Source organism: Falco punctatus (genome assembly GCF_963210335.1).
Source record: "Falco punctatus genome assembly, chromosome: 1".
NCBI lineage: Eukaryota > Metazoa > Chordata > Aves > Falconiformes > Falconidae > Falco > Falco punctatus.
In genome coordinates, this window is record NC_137580.1 from 100,764,965 (window position 1) to 100,787,628 (window position 22,664).

Consider the following 22,664-nt stretch of genomic DNA (forward strand, 5'->3'; position numbering starts at 1 on the left):
CCGCCGGGGCCCGCGCTGGGCAGAGCCCACCTGGTGCAGCCGCAGCCCCTGCACTAGCGAGGCTGAGCCGTTCCTGCGGTGTCTCCTCGCTCCGGCAGCATCAATGGCTCTGCAGGTAGCGGTAGGGACGTGATTCACTGCCACCCCCTTCCAGAGCATCCCCTCTTGGCCCAGGGTAGCCCAGGAGGGCCTGGGGCACCGGCACTGCTGGGGAGCCCGTCCCTGCAGGCAGCACCGGGGCACCTGGAGGCAATGCAATGCTTGGCCCCTTGCAGCATCTCTCTAAAAACAGCCCCAAAAGCTCCATCAGAGTCTCGCTTCCTGATCCAGGTCACAGAAGTTCATCAGCTCGTCCTGCTTAGGACAGCTTGCCCTCTTTTCCCATGAGTAAAATCAGCCACCTTCCTGGGATACCCTGGGGTCTGGGGTAGCTCTGCAGTGCTTTTAAAACAGGGGAGAAATCAGCTCTCGGCCTGTTCTTGAGCACAGGGGAGAAGGGCTGAGCGGAGCTGATTGGGGTTTAGCAGGTTTTTAAGCCAAGCCCGTGCTGCGCTGCTGAGCCTGGCTGGAGACCAGGCTGGACTGGCCACAGGAGAAATGGTGCTGCTGGACACCCATCAAATGAGAAGAGGTTTCACTCAAGCACAGTTTCTTGTGGGTCTCTTTTGAAGGGCTGTTTATCGTGAGGCTTGAAAGGCCACATTGAACCATGCTGTCCTTGGTCTGCCTCTAACCGCAGCCCCTGACTGTTCCAGAAGCACCCCAGCCAAAAATGGGGCAGCAGAATGGGAAGGATTTCTGCTCCTACCTTTTTTCTATCCATCGCAAGAGTCGAATCCATTGTGCCAAACTTACTGTCTTCTCTCTCTTTGGGAGAGCCAGCTGGCATGGGACGGGGTAGGCACAGTGTCCTGGTGGGGGAGCCCAAGTGGGGGGGGCTGGGAGTCGCTGGGGGACAGGTGGCTGGTTCAAAGGGGTGTCTGTGGGTGCTCCAGCAGCCAAAGAGCATCCTGTGGCGTGGGGGCCGTGCACCCAGCTCTAGCTGATCCCTGCAGTGGGTCCCCCATGCACCAGCTGTGCACGAGGTGGTGGAGGGGTTGAGGACCCCTCTTGGTTTCTGTGGTGGTGACTGGTGAGCACCTGCCATCCAGTTTGTCTTGGTTCTTGGGCTGCTTTGAGTGTTTCCGCATGATCCTGGAGGCTTCTGGCTTGGTGGGTGACTATTATTTCCCTTCCCACTCCCAAGGGGTTGTGCAGCACCATGGTAGTATCATCATAGTACCAGTGTACCAGGGCAGTGCTATGGTGGTACTTGATGGTACTGATGGTGCCATGATGGTGTCAGAGCAATGGTACTGTGGTACCTGGTGGTGCTCTGCTGCATTGTGGTAGTGCCACAGTACTATCATGATGTTACTGTGGTGGTACTGGTGGTGCCATGGCAGTACCATCCTTAACATTGATGTTGATCTGCAGAAAGGTCAACTTGTCTTTTCCTAGAAAAAAAATAATCCAGCGTTTCCTCCTGAAGTCAAGTGGCTTTAGTGATGTGCAAGGCTTCCAGTTCAGACCCCGGAGGGAGCTCAGCGCTGCTGTCCCCGGCAGAGCAAATGCTGGTGCTGCTGGGCTGTGGAAGCTACATCCTCACACCGACTTCCTAGGGAGCAAGGTGCTGTGCTACAGCTGGGCATAAGAGAATGCTTACATAGCTCCCCTCCAAAAGCATGGCTCTGCCTGGCCATGCTGGACAAGCGCTATGGATGCCATGTGTCCTGCTGCCAGAACGGGGCTTCCTTTAGGAGGCTCGTCCTTGGGATGTCAGAGCTCCGTTACGCAAACAGGACAGATGCCTCCAGGGAGTAATCTCCTAGTGCAGGGAAGAGCCTCCTGAGGGCTCATCACTGACAAAGTTGATTAAAGATGTTGATTTTATGATGAAGCTCTTGCCGTGTGTCCCAGCCTCCACTGCTGTTGCTCTGCTATTCCCTCAGGGACAGTCTATGGGCAGATGTTAAGGCTGTCTGTAGGTCAAGTTAATCTCAGCTTTCTTGCTCAGGTCCCTCCTGAGTGCAGAGGCTGGAGAGCTGCTGCTCTTCTCCCATTTGGGAGCTGGCAAGGGAACTCTGGAGTTGGAGAGGTGGGTTGGGGGGGCACACCTGGAGCCTCCCATCCAGCCCCTGCCTGGAGCAGGGCTGGCTCCAGAGCTGGAAGAGGTTGCTCAGGGCCTAATTCTGATTGGGATCCCACCACTTCTCTAGCCCTGTCCTGAAGCTGCAGCGCTCTCGTAGACAGGAATGTTCTCCATAGGTCTGGCGGGAATTTCCCTCATTGTGACTTGTGCCCATGTCTTCCCAGCCGTTTGCTGTGTGCTTCTGCATCCTGCTATGCACTGCAGGGTCTCCTAGCTCCACTGCAGAGTAGTGGGTCCCACCATCCTGCCAGTGAATAATGCTGCCTGGGGGCTTGCTGTCACAAAGGAATTCTTGGTCCTGAGCCTTTGAAATTGCTCCAGTCTTGCTTTCCAAAATTTCTGTGGGGACACAGCAGGTAAAAAAAATTCTTTCCTGCTGAGAATCTCCAGGCACTGCAGGTGTAGGATCCTGATCAGAATAATGAGTATCAGAGAATGAGGAAAATGTTGTCTGTGTAGGAAGAATGGGGTTAAAGTGGCACAGACACAGTCTGGCTGGTAATTGGACAGTTACCCCAATGCTGTCAGATGGATTTGAGAGCACTTCCCACAAGAGCTCAGTTGCCTGCATCTCTTATGGGATGCTGTTCCAGTGGGATCTGCTTTGGCCCTGGAAACTCAGGTTGGTTTGGGGGCAGGTTGCTGAAGCGAAGGCTCTCTTCTTGTGCCCTAAATTGAAAGAAGGGAGAGGAGCAAGGTCATTCGCTCGCTTCCCGCAACCTCCTCAGCTGCACTTACAGAAGGGATGAACTCAGTGGCTGACCACATCCCTGTTCTGGCATCCCATGAATGGCACAAGCAAGGAGCACAGCTAGGGTGCTCAGGGTTGGCCATCACGATGACTACTCAATCTCAAGAGGTTGCTTTGGACCTGAACTTCTTAAAAGCCAAGCCTCAGCTTCCCTGGAGGTCATATGGAGCTGAGGATATTCAATAAATCAAAAAACCCAACTGAAAGTGTTTAAACCAAGGAGCCCCCCAGTCAGCAGGAATTTAAATACCCACAAAAGAACCACTGTTTCCAGTGGGGCTTAATAACAAAGCATAGAAACACTGAGAATTATAAAATGCTGGTAAAGATCCTCCATGTCAAGTGTTCAGACCAAGCTGCATTTAACAATAAGCTCAGTGCCTTTTGCAGGAATTAATGGCCTTTCAAGAGCTTCAGATTTTTCATTGGCCAAGATGGAAAACTATTCGTTTAATGTCTGAGGGTGCATAGAGCTGCATCCTTGACTAGAAAGGATAGGTCAGCAGAATAAAAGATGGTAGTAGGGCGAGAAGGTCTTCCTGGGCAGCGAAGCCAGTTCTTTCTGTTACAGACACCATTTCCTGCAATCCCAAATAGATAAAAGATCTTGCTCCATTTTTCTCAAAATCTGAGTAAATTAATTTTTCTTGTCTTGGCAATGCTTAGCCTCATGGAAATGACTTAGTGCTGTTTTCTGCAAGTGCTACGAATGTACGGCCAACCTCAGATAGCTGCCTGCCATGAAGAGCCAGTGCAACTTTATTTGTAGGAACGAATGGAAGAAAAGGCAAAGTGAGGCTGTAGGAAGGGGAAGGTAATTTTCCTGTTAACTATATTTCTAAGTAAGCTCATACTCTCTGTACAAAGGCATGTCCAAATGTCTCGGCCAGCTCACTTGTGTGGGACATGGAGGATGAGGGACAACAACCATTGCCGCCTCATTGTATCCTTGGCTCCTGTGGACTGGTGATGACAAACGGGTTTTGGGACAGGGCTGTCACACCATGTTGGTGTTGGCCATTACTGTACTGTCATCTTTTGCCTCAACATCTTCTTAATTTCACCTTCTGTAAATTTTTGGTGAGGGGACTCACCAATGTCTTTGCTTCCTTGGTTTGGGAGTCCTATGGCTGTAGTCTTCCTTCCTGCTGGAATAATGTGAAGAGAAATGGCATGTGCAATGCTGGCAGCCTTGTTGCCCTCCCCCTGCTGTGAGTGTCGGCTTTCTGCATCCCAGCCGTCTGCTTAGCAGTTCTGAGAAAACACCCTTTTGGGCATCAGTTTTTAAGGCTTCTGCTGGTTTTGTCATTCACATTTTCATATTGATCACTGAACACCAGCTCTGCTTTTGTGAGTGGTGTGAGGGGATGTTTCCCTCCATCTCTTAGCTACTTGTCAAAGCCATTGGAGAAGTGGGGCTTCTCAGCTCAGGACAAAATCCTGTGATTGCCCCAGATGAGATCTTGCTTCAGTGACAGGGGCAAGGAATGCCGTTTCCAACATGCCAGAGCCTGGGAAACTAGAACAGGCTTTAAGCCAATCTGACCCAAGCAGAAAAGGTGCTTTGGGCCACTGGGAAACCGCAAGTAATTTGGAAAACAGCAACAGGTAGGGGAGAAATGGGGAGCACATATCAAGGCAAAAGCTGAGCTGTGCATACACCTGCTGCTCTAGCTACCTGATGTATCTTCCAAGGTGGCACATCTGCCTCTTCAGAGATAAACATAGTAGGTAGTCATAGAATGATTTGGGTTGGAAGGGACCTCAAAGATCATCCAGTCCAACCCCTGCACCATGGGCAGGGACACCTTCCACCAGAGAAGGTTGCCCAAAGCCCTGTCCCACCTGGCCCTGACCCCTGCCAGGGATGGGGCACCCACAGCCGCTCTGGGCAGCCTGTGCCCGTGTCACCACCCTTGCAGTACAGAATTCCTTCCTAACATATGATCTAAATCTCCCCTCTTTTAGTTTAAAACCATTACCCTTGTGTCCTATTGCTACACACCCTACCAAAAAGTCTTATGGATACCATTGACGAGGCACTGAGGTGAGAAGGAGACCTGGTATTAAATGTTTGAGTTATGGCACTGTTAGAGCACAGTGGGTGTGGGCAGGGTATCTGCTGAACCACAGCTCAGTGGCTTTCCAGGGTGAAGCCCTGACACAGCCCAGGGCCATGCACTGGGGACAGGGGCTTTGTTCCCAAGTGCATTTGTCAGTACCAAAGTCTCACGCCGTTCTAGGGAGCGTTTCTTTGCATTAGAGTTTCTGTCACAAGAAAAGAGGTATTGGAGAACAATTGTCCCTGCTCCAGCCGTCAAAATACCAAACCTGGAAAGAGCTAAATTTTATCATTCTCCAGGGTTGGGGTGGTGGTTGGTTTTTTTTCATGCTTACAAAATAAAACTAGCTGATATGTGGCATCCAAAAAGAGTCCAGATGCTCCACAAAGACCTTGGGGTTATCTGGGCCTAAGCCTGCAGTGCTGGGAGCTGCAGGCTGACCTTTGCTCAGAGCTAGGTCACAAAAAGCCTCCAAAATTTCTATAGGAAACCAAAAACCAAAGCTCAAATGATTTGCAACACAAAAAGCAGAGGTTGCAAAGTCTTTCTGTGTTTGCATTGAAGATGTTAACACATTTACTTCCCACTTCTTCTATGTTTTGCTTTTTTTCTAGTAGAAATGCTTTTTCTTGAGCCTGTTTCTCTGCAGGTTCGGTGACTTGCTCAGCAGCACCCAGAAAAATCTGCAATGGGGAAAAAAGGTAGCTTGGCTGTCTTGGCTCCTGATCAGGCACCTGAGTTTTACAACTAGACTAGGTTTTATGTCTATAGCCTGGCTTTCATACATTTCCAAGCTGTGCAATGAAACGGAGATGCTGTTAGTGTCCCCTGACTGTGGTGGGGATGGAGCATGGTCCTGTTTTACCAGAGTAGGGCTAGGCCAAATCTTTCTGAAAGCTGGTAAGAGACAAGGGAGAAGCTTGTACATACATCAGTGTTAAACAGTACTTGGAAGAGCAGGCTTTGCATGTGTTTTTTGTCCTTTGAAAGGCAGGTACCTTTCTCACAAAGTGTGTAGGTGGGAAAGAGCCTACAAGGGATACAAGGGTGCCCAGGGGTCACAGAATGACCCAAGGGCAGGGAGGTGATGGTGATGTTGTCATTGAGGAGCATGCTTTGCACAACCCTGTGCAGCAGGTGATCTGGTAGCCAAGATGGATCGTATCCCAGCGATCATCAGCTGCTGTTTCTGGCTGCACACATCCTGGGTTTGCAGAGTGGTTTGTGTTTAACGTGGAGAGAAGTTAGGTCACAGCTGGGGAAAGCCTGTCTGGGGCCACACATACCTTGTCGTGCTCCTGCTGTTGGCAGGTAGCGGCCAGCTGGAATGAGTGTGGGATACAGGTCTCCATACCACACTGGAGAGCCGGGTGAGGAGCAAATCAAGGACTGATGATACCAGTAGCTGTTCAGCCAGAGGAACACCTGCACCCTCAGGAGGGCCTTTCCCCAGCGAGAGTCCCCACTGGGGCCTCACCTGGCAGGACCGCTTGCTGTGGGTCTCTGTGCTGGGCTCTGCGGTGCAGGGACAGGCTGGCCCTGGGGAGAAGGAAAGGCCGTCTCCAAACCCTCCGTCCCTCCCGACTGACTGCCCTGTTTTATCTCTGATTGTGAAAGGTGAAGAAACACGTGCACGGTACATCAGGAGCAGTTCCGAGCTGCCTTTCCAGCAGCTGTGTTGGTATTTTGGTGTCATTTTCTCTTGTCTGCTTGCAAAACCTCTTGTATTTTGGATTTGCTGTTAAAGGGGAGAAGTTGTGCTGCACTGAACGCTGGACTTGGCTGCAGCCTGGGTTTGGAGAGCTGATGCTCTGCCTCTGCCTTGAGAGTTTATTTTCCACTCACATTCCTCCTTGTCTCAGTTTTGCAGGTACATTAATTTCTCCCTGCCTGGGGAGGCTGGAGAAGCTGAGCTCATCAAAGGACAGCCAAGCCAGGGTGATCAGGGCTACTGAGCTGATTTTTCTTCTCCTGGAATAGCTGGGCTTGTTTTCCTGGGATTGATGATGGTGCTTTCATGAAATGGTTTAAAGATAGAGAGGATCTGGATTTGTGAGACTCCATTTTTAGCTGTGTATCTCATTTTAAACACACTGTGAGGAACACATGAAGAGCTGGCAGTGGTCAGAGGGTGCGCAGGAGAGAATGCCCGGGGAAAGTGTGAGAAAGAGCAAATATACAGTGAATGCTCCCCTGAATATTCTCTTAATATCTTGCAATTTGTGGCTCCAGCACGCTCCATGCTGGAGGCAGTATCTTTGAAGTTAATAGCCTCAGATGGATTTTTTCTTCCGTGAATTTATTACATGGACTAATAAAAATCAGATAAATGAGGAAATCGTATAAATAAGGGCAAGTAGTAGGCTGGAAGAGGGATGGGCAGTGGGAGAGAATGCTGAATCATGGAAACGCGAGTTGGCAATGCACGGGGTGAGGGGTTGGTGGGGAAGTGCCATGAAGCCAACGGAAGAACAGAGATGTTTGTGTCTGAAACCAGGAACCTGGTGCAAAATGAAGGAAGCAGAACAAGTGCTGCGGGACACAGACTGCCTGTCAAAGGATTGGCAGAATGACCAAGACCACATCCCAGGCATGTCTCTTACTCGTTCCCTATCTTTAAGACCAATATCCCCCGTCCCCCCGCTGGGATGATGCTCGCCCAGCGTGAGGCTGCTCGCTGTGCCAGCAGCGGCGGGGGTGGGCTTTGCTCTCGCTCACTGACCGAGCAGGAGGTGAGGCTATTTTTGTCCTGCTTTTGACACGCATGGAGGGCACTGCAGAAGAGCAGCCTATGGGAAATAACTTTGTTCTGTGAGGGAGCCGATTCCCTTGAAACTGAATGGAAGAGGAGAAAGCGGATTTACAATGACAGGTTTCATTTCTAAGTGGTGAGGACGGAGAATTTAAGGAAACTAATTACCAAAGTCAGCTGGAACGAACAGCTAAAGGGCTTTGACATGATGGAGGCTTGGTGACAATGATTTCCAATGAAGAAGTGGTGGATTTAATATATCCAAGACAGCACAGGAGCTGGTGTCATTTCACCGAGGAAATATGTCTGCAAGGGAGGGTGCTGCCAACCCAGCAACCGGACCCGTATCTGCTGCAGGCGAGGAAGGCAGTGCAGGGACAGCCTGACATTGTATGTTTTATACATCTTGAAATTGTGTATGTTTCAAAATCAGTCATGAGACCGCCTGTTTCCAAAGGCCACCTGAGACCTCCTGCTCACAGGGCCACCTGGTAAATTCCTTCTCCCCGTCTGGCGCTCTGCAGGGATTTTCAAACAAGGCTGGGCTCAGACCTTGGCACATTCCCCAGGGCTGGTGTGGGGGAAGCCCTCTCCGCTGGCCCATGCCAGGCTGTGCCATGAGGCACCGGCAGCCCAAGCCGCATTGCAGAGCAGCTGCTGCCGGCAGCATCTGTCGTCCTCGCCACGGTTTGATTTACTGTCCCCCAAATGGCTTCCTGCAAGTTTTCTGCAGGACTTTAAAGAGTGTCATGAGTGCTCCAGGGGGATTTTGGCTGCATGACCCATTTAGTACCCTGGCTGGACACCTCTCCCTGCAAAAGCTGCTGCAGCTCTCCATTGCTTTTTGAAGTTTTCAGGTGAAAAAGCAGCAGCTATCTTGCAGCTGCCCTGCTGAGGCTTTTCTTTCGTTGTTTGTTCTCAATGCGCGAAGAATCTGTATTTTGGGCTCTACCTGCCAAAGCAGGCGACAGATGATGACGATGTCCCTGTCATGGGAGGCTTCAAAGCTGTGTGCCTGCTGCACACAGGAGCCGCGATCTGCTCTCCTCCCTCAGCATCCCTGCTGCTTTTCTCCTGCCTTGCTCTGGTTTTAGAAAATTTCCCCCCCAGCCAAAGAACATGTCACTTGGCTTAATTTTTTAGTGACTGAGAATGCTCCTGATCTGGGGGATGTGACTGCCCGGAGACCTTCCCTGCTGCCCTGTGGTGTCAGCTCTGCCTTGGCTCCTGCTGATTCCATCTCCCTGACTGAAGGATGCTTTTGGATTTCAACTCCTGACAGCACTTCTGCGTTGTCTTTATTAAGATGAGTTGCTGTGGGGGTGGGGTGTGTGTGCTTTGTGCCTCTTCTCCCTAACAATCTCCTCCAGCTCCCTTTGGAAAGCATTGTCTGTGGGGGCCACGAGCGTGTCCTGCAGTGAGGCTGCACTGAGCGCGGGAACCTTAAGGAACAGTGGAGCGGTTAATAAATTAAAAGCTATTTCATTATAGGAAATGAATGTTTAATGAGCGTGGGATGACGTCTAGACAGTCCTTCAGTTCCAGGCTCTACGAGGTCTTGGAGGAGGGTTCAGCTGATGCAGCCAGCGCCGGCTCAGCACTGGAGGGGAGGTTTGGCAAAGCTTTCCTGGACAGTGAGGTCCCTGCGTGGGACAGACATCCTGGCACAGCAAAAAGATCTCCTGCCTCCATGTCTTGCTGCAGATGCCCCTTGTGCCTCTCTGGGCAAAGCCCCAAGGAGCTGTGGCCGCAGTAGGACGTGTTGGCAGGGGGGAGGCTTGGCTGCATGCCTGGCCCCAGCCTGGGGCACACAGCCACATTCTTCTGCTCCATGGCACCTTGCCCCAGGGTCCTGCAACACCCAGGGAACTGGAAAGGACATCCCAGCCTTTGCCACGTCATGGGCTCTGGAGTGGTGGCTGAACTGGGGACAGCCTGGTAGCGTGGGGAAGAGTGCTTGTGAGTGTTTGCATCCTGCCCTGATGAAGATGTTGTTTTACAGCTACAGAAAAGGGGTTTCAAATGCAGAAATTTGAATGTAGGTCCCCAAAAGATCCCCGCTGCCCTGCTGGAAGTGCCAAGTGTCCCCTGAAGAAACCCGGTACTGACAATGTCAAAGTCCTGGCTGCCTGGTGGGGAGAGGCAGGAGCCCATCAGCTCCTCCACAAAAGCTGCCCAGCTCCTGTCCCAGGCACAGAGGCTGCTGGCTGAGTTTGCTCATCCTGTCTCTGTGCAAGCGACCACAGAAAAGAAACTTGAGGCCTCTTGGCAGCGGCAAGGAGATGGAAATAATGCATTTTGAGTTCGTCCCAGGGGCTGCCTGCTTGGCTCTGGGGATGGTGGCAGTGAACCAGCCCATAGCATGGGGGATGCTGGTAGCCCCCCCGCTCCCCCCGCTGCCCTGTGCACCCATGCTGCTCTGTCCCCTCATCAGCACCTGCAGTGTCCCCTGCATGGGTGCCCAGCCCAAGGAAGTGCTTTGCTGTTTCTGGAGCTGTCAACAGGGAAAATATTCTCTGGGACATCTCACCGTCTCTATAAAGCTGCAGGGATGGGACCAGTGCTGCAGGATCTGGCGCTGGGTCTCTGGGCCCACAGCACTGCAGCAGGCAGGGTGCATGGCTCCCAGGGGAACCCCTTGGCTCCCCCAGGCTGCTGGGTCTGGGGAGCTCCTTGGTTCCTGGGCCTGCCCTGACCACCCTTGGGAGCAGCCCTGAGTCACTGGAGAGTGGGAGACAGCACCCAGGTGCCTGGGGTGCTGTGGCACAATGTCCCCAGGGATCTATGGTAGTAACTGCACCTTTGTGCCTAGGGAGAAATAAAAAAGAATAGAAGAAAATACATTTTTGCTTTCCCGCCAGTGGAAAGTGGTACAATCTCTTTCTGTGAGGCATTTCACTCCAGCTCTCTCAAACCCTGGGATCTCTGCAGGGTGGACACCTACAAACCACTCTGCCCAAAGGCCTGTCAACTCGTAGCACCTAATATCCTCTCCTGGTGTCCCAGAGAGCTCGTGGGACTTGGGGGCACCGTGTGAGGCTGGGGGGCAGGGGTGGGTGTTATCTTCTGAGAGTTTTTTTTTAGCTCCTTCAGTTGTGTTTTCCCTTCCTGCTTTGCCAAGGCATCTCCGTACAGGTGTGAGAGGCTGGGAGAGCCATGGCACGGGCATGGCAGCTGCGCCAGGGGGTTCAGTGGGGTGGACTTTGTGGCACTGGTCTCCTGCCGTATTTGTCCAATGGGTGTGATGAGAAGCCAGAATATAGTTTTGTGCAGTGAGTTTTAGCGAGCCTCAGACCTCCTGGAGCTGAGCAGCATGCGAGCGCCCTGAGCTGCCTGTCTGACTTTTTGCTACCAAAAACCCTTTTGCAGCATTTCTTCGGTAGCCAAGGGACGTTTCCCTCATAGCCTTGGCTTGCAGACTGCAGAAGCAGAGCTGTGCACTGGGAAGGTCATGGCTGTTAAACAGCACCAGCAAAGACTTGTCAGGTACTGGGAGCAGGTCCTGCAAGACCTGCCTGGCTGCTGGGAAACATCTGGCTAGGTCTTCCCGAGATGGGTGGCTTGCTGCTGCCATATGGCAGCTGTGAAGCAATAGGTTGGCTACGAGCTTTGCTAATGCACAAAAATACTTTCTGGGAGCCTGCTTCGGCAGCGAGCTTGCGGCGAGCTGCTCTGAGCAGGAAGCAGTAACCACAAAGCTATATATACAGCTCCCGGCAGAGCTGCTGCTGCTTTTGATGTGACAAAATGAAGGTGGTGTTTTGCAAAGAAATCCAGCGTGTCGCTGTCTTCCGGAGCCGAGGCTGACACAGAGAGGGCAGAGCCCAGGGCCTGGCTCCTGGGCAGTCTCGTGGGTCAAACTGGGGGAGCTGGTGTGGGGAAGCGGGCAAGGAGCTCTTGTCGCCTCTGAAAGCCATGCTGTACTGGAGGCTGACAGGTCCCTGAGCCATGGGGAGCAGTGCACGTGTCTGGGGTGTCACAGTTCGTGCTCTGCCTGCCTGGCTCTTGCTGGCTCTGCTAGGGTTTAACTAGAGCTAGTTTACATGGTACCATGGCAAAATGCAAGCGGCTGAGGGTGACATGAGGGTCTGGGCTTTTTCCCCAGGTGCAAGTTGAAAGCATCTTTAAAGATATGGAGATGGTAGCTGTCACCCACAGGTGATATAGCCTGGCCCTGAAGGCCACTTGTCCCCCAGAGGACATGCAGCCCCTCTCCTCCTCCTCCTCAACTCAGCCTCCGCATCCCACCCTGCCCCATGGCTGCCTGCACCCCGACCCTGCCAGCCACCCCATGCAGCCAGGCTGGGCTCGCTGTGGGGGCAGGGTGGGCGTGCAGCTGCGGTCCCTCTCCCCTTGCCCCCGGCAGGTGAAGCCCTGCTTTGCCTCTCCTGTGCTCTTTTGCAGAGCGGGGCTGACTATGGCTTCCTTGTGAGCCAGAACACGAAGCTCCTGAGTGCGCTGGAGGACCTGCGGCAGCGCTGCTCCAGCCTGGCCGAGGAGAACAGCTTGCTGGTGAGCAGAGCACACGGCCCCATCCTGCACCCTGGGCCGGGTGCTGGGCTGCCTGCTGGCACGGGATTCTCCATGGGGAGGGAATCGCAGTCAGGGCAAGCTGCTGTCTGCTGCCAACTCCAAGAGGTGCCAGTACATGGGATCAGCTGGGCAGGGCCAGAGGGGAAAGGGGGCCTGGGCACTTTGGGTCCACTGAGTGCCTTCACACTGCACCCATTGCTGGCTCAAGCAGGACCCCTTCCTCACGATGAGGAGCACAGCCAGCCCTCTCTGCCATCTTTGGTGCTACTCACCTGCTGGAAACCACCAGAGGCTTCCATGCAGCAAGAGCAGGCGGAGAGCAAGGCAGCAGTGAGCTGACAGCAAGGGAGAGGGAAGTCACTCTTGTTTCCTCTTTAAGTGGAAAAGCAGAAACACTGATTCACTCGGCCTCAGCTTTGGGTGACAGTGCAGCACTGCCCCCTGCTCCTGTGGGAGCTCAGCACCTCCCCAGCTGCAACCCTGGCACCCAACGCCAAGCCAGCCTACCACAGCCTGGGCCACCCATTCTGCCCCGCTCCCCCATCCCTGGCGCCCCAGGCCCACGGTGGGCAGCCAGGACCCTTGGGAAATGGGAAGAGGGAATGTGCCCCTCCTGCATCCTCCCTGGAGAGCAGCAGCCCCTTGCACAGCCTCGCAGTGTGGGGATGCAGCCACCCCACGCCACTGAAAATTTGATTGCTCAGCATTTCAGATCTATATCACCAAAATCAAAATGCATATTTAGATAATTTTCTTACACTAAAAGCATCATTCCAGTATGACCTGCACGCTGTGGGGTTACTCCTTATCAGTCATCTGGATTTTAGCAAAGCACTATCGTGTAAGCTCTCATGAAATCTTACTCTCAAAAATCAGCCCCAGTCTCCTGGCTGAAGAAAAGCAGTGAAAGCAGCAAGCGCCCATGGTAGGATCTCACAGGGGTGGTGAGGAGAATAATTGGAAGGACCAGCTGACCTGACATTTTTGCTGATGTAAAAAGACAGCACAACACATCTGCATACAACCTTGAGAGAACGAGCCATTGGCAAGCAGCGGCTTATTGAAATGGACAGATAACAAATAAAAGGGGATTAAGAGTGAATAGAATCAATAGGAAGTAAAAGGAAATTTGCTTTGCAAACATCATAAAGTCCTTTGCCACTTTCTTCCATCCCCCCCAACTCATGATTTGGTGTCATGAGAGAAAGGACAGTGGCTAAGCTTGCAGCAGTGGTGCAGCACACATCTGCAGCAATGTGTTGCTCCTGTAACCCCAGGGAAATAAACTGGGAAGGCTTTGGAAGGGAAAGCTCAAAGGGTGGGCAGCCAGTCTAGATTGATGTTGGAGACATGTTGAGTCCCAGCCGGCAAAGGCAGAGCCTGCAGCGAGAGTGGGGTGGATGGAAAGGGACTGTACACGGTGGCCTGGGGTGGGGCGAAGGGCATCTTACGGGGACCAAGAGGTCACATTAACAAAAATACCAGGAATACAGGATTTGGTGACTGGAGCGGCAAAGAGCAGAAGTCAGTGTTGAATGGTTGGTATAGTTACAGGAGAAGAGGCCAAGCTGTGGCTGGGAAAAGCCCTGTGGGTGCAGAGCAGTTCAGGCAGGGCTGGGGGCCCTGGCTTCCCCAAACAGCCCCAGCACCCCGCTTCGAGCTGAGCAGGGGCTTCACCTTAAACCTCTCCTTTTGTTATCTAGCGCAGGAGCTGCTTCCCCCAGACAGAGGAAAAGGTGAAGCACCTGAAGAGGAAGAATGCGGAGCTGGCGGTGATTGCCAAGCGCCTGGAGGAGAGAGCCCGGAAACTCCAGGAGGCAAACCTCAAAGTTGTGAGTGTGGGGGCCAGCCGCTGCTGGGAAGCGGAGTTTGGAGAGCACCTCATCACTGGGACTTCTCGCTTGCTACTTGTATTGAGCTAGAAAGGCCTTTTCTTTCCCCTTTTCTTAAACCTATGGCAAACATGCTTTGCACATCAGCAGCAGGGCAAGAATCACGAAACCTGGCCATCACCAGGTTGTTTTGCTCCTGCTTGGGAGCAGGCTTTGAGCAATTTCCTCCTGCTTGGTTTCTTGCTGTAAATATGCTGACATACCATAAGGTGTTAGTTTAAGGTAATTAGCTCAGCTTTCCCTGAGCAAGTAATGAAAATAATTCATCTGACTTCACCAAAAAGAAACAGGAAGTATTTGAATGAGAAAAGGAGTGCGGTAAAGCAAAACAGGAAGGGGTGAGAGACTCTGCTCTGCCCCATCCACACCTCGCTGGAGTTGCTGTGCAAGCTGCATGTTATTTGCGTTCTCCGACCCAACAGCAACTTGTAGCAAACCCTGTAGTATCTGATCCGGTGCAGGGGTGTAGGATGTGCAGATGGCTGTAGGATGTGGAGTCTTGCGCACAAGCACTTGCATGAGCTTCCTAAAGGTGGATCGCAGCGGAGTAAGGCAAAACCTTTCTCCCATTGGAAGAAAACCAGGGATTGTGATGGGGAATTCAAGCCCTTTAGGATAGAAAGGAGGAAGTGAAAGCTTTGCTGAAGAGAAGGTAGGGGGTTTTCCTGGCACTGCCTGCCCTCTGTGTCCCCAGGCATGCTGCCTATCTGTCGTGGGGTTTTGGTACTTGCAGGGCAACAGTTGCTGCCAGATGGACTTGTCACATACTGTGTTAAGAGAACTCATTTTATATATACATCCAACAGCTATGCAGACCCTCCAGCAACTATACAAATGCTGGTTTATTTTTTTCTCCGAGTGAAACTTTGGGGTGGTGACAGTTTTAGACCTGTGCGAGCCCTGGGAGAACTGACTTGCTGGGCTCCTGTTCTGGCCCAGGTCTCCCCACAGCAGAAAGTGCTTGGGTGGCTGAGGCTCATGGAGGGTGGGCTGGAGACAGGACCAGGCAGCTGCCTGCCCACAGAAGGGGCCCTGAGGACCTGGGGTTAATCTGGCAGCAGTTGCCTTCAGTGCCTGGTATGCAGGTCCCGTGGAGCCAGGGCTCAGCACGGGGCTTCTGCACATGGGTGAGATGCTTGGGAAGACCTGGGGAGAAAGAGTTTGCACAGAGGATGCTATGTTCACGATCAGGTAGAGAGACCCCACCCCCCCAATTGTCAGGTTTTCTGCAGATGAAAATAGCTAGACAGGGAGAGGCAGGGTTTGATAAACCCAGGGACTGGATGTGGCCTCACTGCCCTGGGGCCACGAGCTGCCCTTTCATCCAGCTCTTCTGTGCTGGTGCCCAGGGGGAGAGCCAGCCTCAGGGACAGGGTGCGTGCTGAGAGCAGGGGTGCGTGCTGAGAGCAGTCATCCCGCCCGCCCGGGGAGACTGCAGCCAGGAAGCCTCAGCTCCTGCCTGGGGCCTCTGCCCAGCCAGCTGCCTGTCCCTGTCTGCCCTGCTCCCCTTGAAGCACACTGCCATCCCCACCCTTGCTCTTCCCTCCCTTGCAGGGAGCACGTGAATCTGAACTGCTTCTCCTGCTGAACATCTCCCAGTCCTCCACTGGCTGCGCTGGCCCTTGCTGGGCTCTCTCTTGCCTCTCAGTTTGCCTGTATCAGCCACCCATCTGTGCTGAAGCTCTCTCTCCCGTGGCATAGAAACTCACAGAAGCTCCATTTCTCTTTCCAGTTTGGCCGCCTCCATCCTTGCTCCCATGCTTATATTTCCTGCCAGCCTCCCCTCCTCTTCTCTGCTGCCTTCTCCTGTCTTTCCGCCTGCACTCTGTTTTTCTCTCCTCGATCCCCACTGCTGCATGGCGTGCAGCTCCCTGTGCTGACTCTGCCCATTGGCCTCATCCTCTGAGCACCTTCTGCTTCCCACCTCTTCTCCAAACCACTTCTCCATCCAGCCCTTCCTCTTTCCTCTCACTTTTCCAGAGGTCCATCCTGCCTCTCTGTCTGCTTGTCTGTCGTTTGGGGCTAGGCTGGCATTTCTTGACAGTGCTCCCTGTTGGGGTGATGGGGTGGTGGTTAACGAGCACTAACGCATGTGGCGTTCTCCCTTACCGCTCTCTCTGGTGTAGGTAACTGCTCCGGTGCCTCTGAAGGGCTCCAGCCTGGAGCTGTGCAAAAAAGCATTTGCTCGCCAGCGTGCCAAGGACCTGACAGAGCAAGCCAGTGCTCTCCTGGCGAAAGACAAGCAGATTGAAGCTCTGCAGCAGGAGTGCAGGGAGCTGCAGGCTAAACTCTTCGCAGGGAAGGTGAGACACTTTCTGCGACATCGCTCAGGGGCTGGGGAAAAGTGGTGCAAAACCAGTGATGGGAACCAGACCCCAGGAAGCAGTGTGAGGGCAGTTAGTCCCAAGCACAAACTGAGAGTAGGGGGCATTTGATGTGCTGGTTGGACTGGGAACACTGGGTGAGTGTGTGGTAGAGATGGTGTCTAGGCCCCTCCAGAACAGTCTGTTGGGGGACACGCCAGTTGTCCCTCCATGAATTCATGGGTTAGAGCTGCTATTTTCAGCAGCAACTAAAACTCTCCCCCTGGGAAATCCCAAGAAGCCACAGATACAGGATGACTTTTCACAGTGCCGAGCTTCAAGCAAGATGTAGAAGCAGGACCTCCTTTTAAAGCATTTCTTTGAAAAGTAAACCAGCTGAGCACATTCCCAAGTGCTCACAGCCGCCACAAAACTGGTGATAACTAGGTGCATCCTTGTATAACTGCGACTAAGGGTCCAAATCATTAGTCAGGGTGGGTGTTCATGAAACCATCTAGAATGCTGATGCCTGCATCTGGGCTGGTAACCTGTGTTCCCCTCAGCACCAGCACAAGGCTTGCTGATATAAATGGTGGGGTAAAAGGGATAATTCAGCTCATCCTGAGACAGATGTCTAAAACTGGTCAGACACGTTGGTCCCTCAAAGCACTTCTCTGCAATGACTCTGAAAGTGAGCTTCTACAGACCCCTGAAGCTAGGTGAAATGTTTCCCACTCAAGGTGATTAAAGCAACCTGTTCTGGGTTCTATCAGTTATGTCTTTTGTTCACAAGCTGGACATTTTCAGTTTAGGTCAGTTAATAAACTGTCATGAGAAGCACAGTAACATTAGGGCTTGCACAGGTTTCCCCATTTTGCTAATACAGATGTGGTCAAGTGCAACCCTACGTTCCTGTACCCAGCTGAGCTGAATGAATACCTACATTTCTACCTGTCCTACTTACGTGGTATTTCTGTGATAAATACTTCCTTGCTGAAAGCAGCTTTATTTTCATCCCTGAGCTCCCCATATGTTCATTTTAACTGCAGGTTTGAAGGTAGATTCTCAGTCTTTCCCTAAAGTAGATATAGTGAGGACAAGAACGACTGGCTGATGTTTGCTGTTTGCACAGAGGTACCCCACTGATCCCTTCTGGCATTAAACCACAGGAGAAAGTTATCTAGGTCTGACTGTGCTCTACGGTGTCAACAAGAAGAAATTTCTTCCCATGTCCTTCATATCTCCCTGTAAACCCCCACAGAAGGGGGAACTGACACTTTCCAAAGCATTCTGATTTTCACAGCAGAGTGTGTTGGGCAACCTGGATCTGCCAGGGACAGGAGAGTGACAAATTGTAGAGGAATGTGACAAAAGCGGGTAAGCAAGATTCATTACTGGCTAAGGAAATACACATGCCTGCAATCCTCAGAGTTGAAGAATTCAGCCGCTGCCTTTCTAGGGCATGGGTGACAACCCTGGCTCAGACGATGAGATAGTCTGTTTTCATAACTGCCAAGGCACCAGTAACTGGGGGCATCTATACACAAGCAGGGAATCTGCAGAGAAGAGAGCAAGACAGGAGATCATTCTGTCTGATCTTGTTCTTCCCATTCCTCTTCCAAGCAAGCCACTCATTAAATTTTAATTTCCAGCTCGTTAAAATTCAAAATTCACCTAATCTTTCTGCAGCATGCAAAATGCATTATGCCAATGAAGGGGTTTATATGCAGAGATATTATGTGCAGGCTCGGTTTGTAACCAAATCAATTTTAATCTAGGGTATTTAAATCAGCACAATTTTTTTTCAGTAGCTATGAAACAGATCTAACTCAGTTCCTTTCCAGTGGCAGAATGGACACCCTGCATGCCAGGCTGCAGAAATATTGGCTTTGTTTTGCAAAGTCAAGGCTCTTAGGATAGGATAAAATTATTTCCTGAAATTATGCTCCAGTGATGGTCTTCCAACCAAACCCCATTTCCAGCTAAAACCAGGCTGCGATTTCTTGCAGCATGGACTCTTGGAAGAGGGGGATTGCTAGGAACAGCAAGGCAGCTGCAGGGGACATGTACAATAGAAACTGTGAGTGGAGGACTGAGCTTTTTTTCTACTCCCTTGTTCCCCCTCAGGCTTTGGAGGCTGTCTGTTGGGAATAGCTGGCTTTTTTTTGGTGGGGGAAGGGAGATTTTATGAAGAGCCACAGCCAATTTTGTTTAAAGAACTACTATCCTGATAGCCTGAACATGGGTCTGGCACAGAGGAGGCCCAGCTGCTCACTTCTTGAATCCATAATCAGTTCCCATTAATGCTGCCTCAGTTTCCCCCTTGTAGCATGAGAGTTACCATGGTTTTCTACACAAATTGTATTTATAAAGCACATGCTATTTTTAGGGTGAATAAAGTGAACGAGGAAGGAGATTAAATTTGTCCTGGATACTAATTATGTGTTGAATTCACTGGCTTAGGAGCTTTCCAGGGGAATGAGCAATGTCTCCTCCAGCAGCATATTTGTAAAGACAGGTTTTCATAACTGGCTTTTGTAAGTATGTATGGACATGCAGGTACGTGTTTCTTCAGCTTCCTGAAATCTGAAAACCTTTGAAGAATTAAACAAGCTGGTGACATACTCCCACCGTTTTTGTGAGAGTAAGATTGCACTCATTTCCTCCAAAAGCTGCTTGTTTGGGGTCCAGAGCGGATGGGAGTGACCCCTTGTGCTAAAGATAGGTACCTATCCACATATACTGTCTCTGAAGAGGTTAGAAATCAAGAGTGTTTGAAAAGCAAACATTATCCTGAGCAAGAACTGAACAAATCCCAGATGTTCTTCATTCTTTCCAGTATTTAAAGCCCTAACCACCATTAGGGCTGCACAGAATGCCAGCACCCACATCAGGGAGGAAACTCAGCTCAGGCTCCCGTTTGGCTGAGGAATGAAATTACATTATCCTGACACGCACTCTGCTGGCAACCACTGAGAAAGCGCACACTTAGACAAGCCTTTTGCCATGTGCCGGGGGTAGCTGCAGAAGCAGTACAGACTAGTTTTTGTCTGCGGGAAGAATAACGTAGTTGCATAGGGGATGCAAAGTGGCTGCTTTGGAGGCTTTGGAAACAGAAGCCTTTGTGTGCCACATTACCTGGTTTTTTGCCAGTGTCTCCCCAGTAAGGCTTTTGGAATTTGCATGTTAAATCACTAGCCCGACCTCTTCCACCTTTTAGAGCTTGTCAGCGACACGATGCCGTGTTTGCATTTCCTGCAGGATGACCCTCGCTGCCTGAACGTCATCGAGTTTGATCGCCTGTTGCGGGAATCCCAGAGAGAGGTGTTACGGCTGCAGAGACAGATCGCACTGAAGAATTTCAAGGAGTGTCTACGTTCCCCTAAAATCAGTCTGGGTGGCGCTTTGCCAGGTGCCGCAGCACGCTTGGGAACGCCCGCACCAACGCTAAATACCTGCGTCAAAGGTTCACCTCCACCGAATGAGGCCCGCTCGGGAGAGCCAGCACTAGCAGGGGAGGCATGCAAGGAGGTGAGACAAGTGGGTCAGCCATCTACAAGTTTTGCTATTCAATTACTCAGTTCATTACTGTTCTTAAGAAACTTCTTGGAGTACATGAGCGCTGCGGTTCACCTGCGCTGCTGTGCTGGTTTCTGAAATGAGTGCCTGGCACACCAGGTCTGGCAGGGCCCGTGGGGCAGGGCTGCTCCTGGGGACACCGAGCCCTGCCTTCCCGCCCAGCAGACCAGGCATCGCCGCTTTTTGCCCCCACTTGCTGCCAACACACGTTTTCAGCGCCTGCAGAGGCACGGGTGCTGGGTGCCAGTGGCGGGAGGCCTGCTGCCCGGGACCCCCAGCCCCAGAGCCCGGCCCCGGGCAGGGCCTCAGGCCCAGGCCGCGCAGAGCAGCACGGCCGTGGCGTGGCCGCCTCCAGGCCCCGGCCCCGCGCTCTCGGCCCGGCCCGGCCCCGGCCGCCCCTCCGCGGCCGCAGTGGTACGGCCCGGCAGATCCGGGCCGCCCCCGGGCGCCGCCTCCCCGCTGGCGGGCCGCGCAGCGCCAGGTAAGGCCGGGCCCTCCCGCTGCACCCCTCGCCGGGCCGGGGGCGGCTGCGGCGCCGCCTCCGCCGGGGGCCGGGGCACCGCCGGGGCACCGCCGGGGAGCGCCTCCCCCGCAGAGGGGCCCAGCCGCTGCCGGGCCGCCGGGCCAGGCCCGCCGGGGCCTCCGCTGCCTGCGGGGCAGTGCAGCAGGGCTTCTCCTCTGCGCTCGGGCGACACACCTCCGCTCGGGAGGCCGAAGCCGCGGTGGGAGGCCCGGGGCCCGCCGCGGGGGCCGAGGGCCGACCGGGGGGTGAGGGGCCGGGGGAGGCCGCGGGGTCGCCCGCGGGAGGCGGCAGGCGGGTGGGGGCGTGAGGCCGGGTCTCGGGTGCCCGGCGTGCCCCAGGGCCCCACTGCGGCGGCCCGCGGGTGCCCTGCGGCAGGGCCGGGTCCGCTGGTGCTGGGCGGGCTTGTCCTGGGGGGCTCCCCCGCATCTTCCTGAAGTTTTAGCGGCAGAACGCCTGCAGGCTGCGTGGGGATGGGCTGCTCAGCTTCCCTCTGAACTTGTAGAAGATGTATTGAATATTTATGCCTTGTTCGCTTTTTACAAGTTGCTCGGGAGTTGACAGGCCCTTCTTCACCCATTTTTTTTGTTTGTTTCTGGCTTTTCCATTATTCAGCGTTAATCATCTTTATCTCCTTCCTTTGTACATTGTCATTTTTGTGTTGGGGGAAGCAGCACTGCGCGCAGGAGCTGAGATGCTGTGTCATTAATTTATATGGTGGCATAATGAAGTTTTCTCTCCCTTTCCCAGTAGATTTCTTCGCCTTTTTGTCTTGGCACGGGGTTCTACTAAAACATTGTTTGATGGCCTTCTGTAATCTCTCAGTGTCATGAGGCCCTCTTCACCATTTGTGTCTTTGCAACATCAGTACTTGGAGAGCAGGGTTCCTGCTGCCTCCTCTCTTTAGTCCTCTCACTTTTACTAGCTGTTTACTCGAGAGAAAACCTCCCCCCTCATCCTGTTGTGGCTCAGTGTCTGCAGGAGCCTTTCAGGACACTGTAGCTGCATGTGTTCAGAGCACCCAAGCAGATTGTACCTACTGAATCTCCCTCACCCATTTGAATGCTGACACCTTAAGAAAACTCTTTATAGATCTGTGAGTGGGGTCCGTCCCGTTCCCGTGTCGTCCTCCCCCAGATATGTTTATTTAGTGGGTTTTTAAGTGTCTGATGTTTGCTGTGATTTCTAGAATTTTGTCCGGAACATCTGTCAGGTGTACTGGTCTGTGTTTTCACAGGTCTCCACTGGAGTACTCTTAAAACTTGACATTTGTCATCTTCCAGTTATTTCATATTAAGGCAGTGTCAGGGGAGTGACACACTGTATGTCTTGATTCAGTTACTGCTGAAGTGAGAGATTCAGTTCATGCCGAAGGGTTTTTTTGAACCCATGGGTTAATGTCCAATCCTGGTGATTTGTTGCCGTGCATTTTGGTGGCCTCCGCAGTTATTATAGGCAGTTTAGTTTCAGAGAGATCCTCAGCTCTGGTCTGAGGCTAATTCAGGATTTCTGGCCTGCTGGCCACACACAGACACCCCCCCATCACCCCATCCCACCCCACTCCTAGCTCCTCTGTGATGATGAGGGATGCACAGACTTTTTTTTTTTTTTCTTTCCCCTCTGCCCTTGTCTTCCTTGAGCAACCCTTTCATAACTTTATTTTCAACTGATTATGGTCTTTCTCACTGATTCAGGAGAGCCTGTCCTCGTTGTGAAAAGATTTTCCAGGTGACAAATAGCAACAAGGCTAAGCCCGACAGCGGTAGTGTCGAGAGGGAGCAAGAAGGCTGTCGGCAGTCTTTTGGCTGAGACCTGTAGTGCAGAACACCCCAGCCTCAACAGGCAGTATTCATATAGGTGCAGAGGTGCCATGCTGAGGATGAAGTCAGCTCTTGGGGCAGTAACCACAGTTACTGTAATTGACAGAAATTACTTTGCTTTTCTGTCCTGTTCCCCAGCACAGTGCATCAGGGCAGTATTCCCCAGCTTTCAAAGAACTTCCTCAGAGTATAAAGAGCAAGCTTTGCCTCTAAATGTCCTTGGAAAATGCCATTTCTCTGTTCTTCTTCTGGTTTCTCTA

At 52.5% G+C, this 22,664-nt stretch overlaps 1 protein-coding gene and 1 long non-coding RNA gene across 5 annotated transcripts in view; one reads left to right on the forward strand and one right to left on the reverse strand.

The window, feature by feature from the left end:
• The window catches only part of TSPOAP1 (TSPO associated protein 1), a 73,467-nt gene that overhangs the window by 4,029 nt on the left and 46,774 nt on the right, over window positions 1-22,664 (forward strand). For all 4 annotated transcript variants that reach the window (XM_080388679.1, XM_080388676.1, XM_080388677.1 and 1 more), the window contains exons 2-5: window positions 12,162-12,269; window positions 13,994-14,122; window positions 16,309-16,485; window positions 19,747-20,016. In XM_080388679.1, coding sequence (XP_080244805.1) covers window positions 12,162-12,269; window positions 13,994-14,122; window positions 16,309-16,485; window positions 19,747-20,016 — 684 coding nt within the window. The remainder of the gene's footprint in view (window positions 1-12,161; window positions 12,270-13,993; window positions 14,123-16,308; window positions 16,486-19,746; window positions 20,017-22,664) is intronic.
• LOC308064493 lies at window positions 9,063-13,987 on the reverse strand. Its single transcript, XR_013928402.1, has 2 exons — window positions 12,563-13,987; window positions 9,063-10,565 (listed from the first exon to the last, which is right to left on the reverse strand). It is a non-coding gene; the product is annotated as an uncharacterized lncRNA (long non-coding RNA).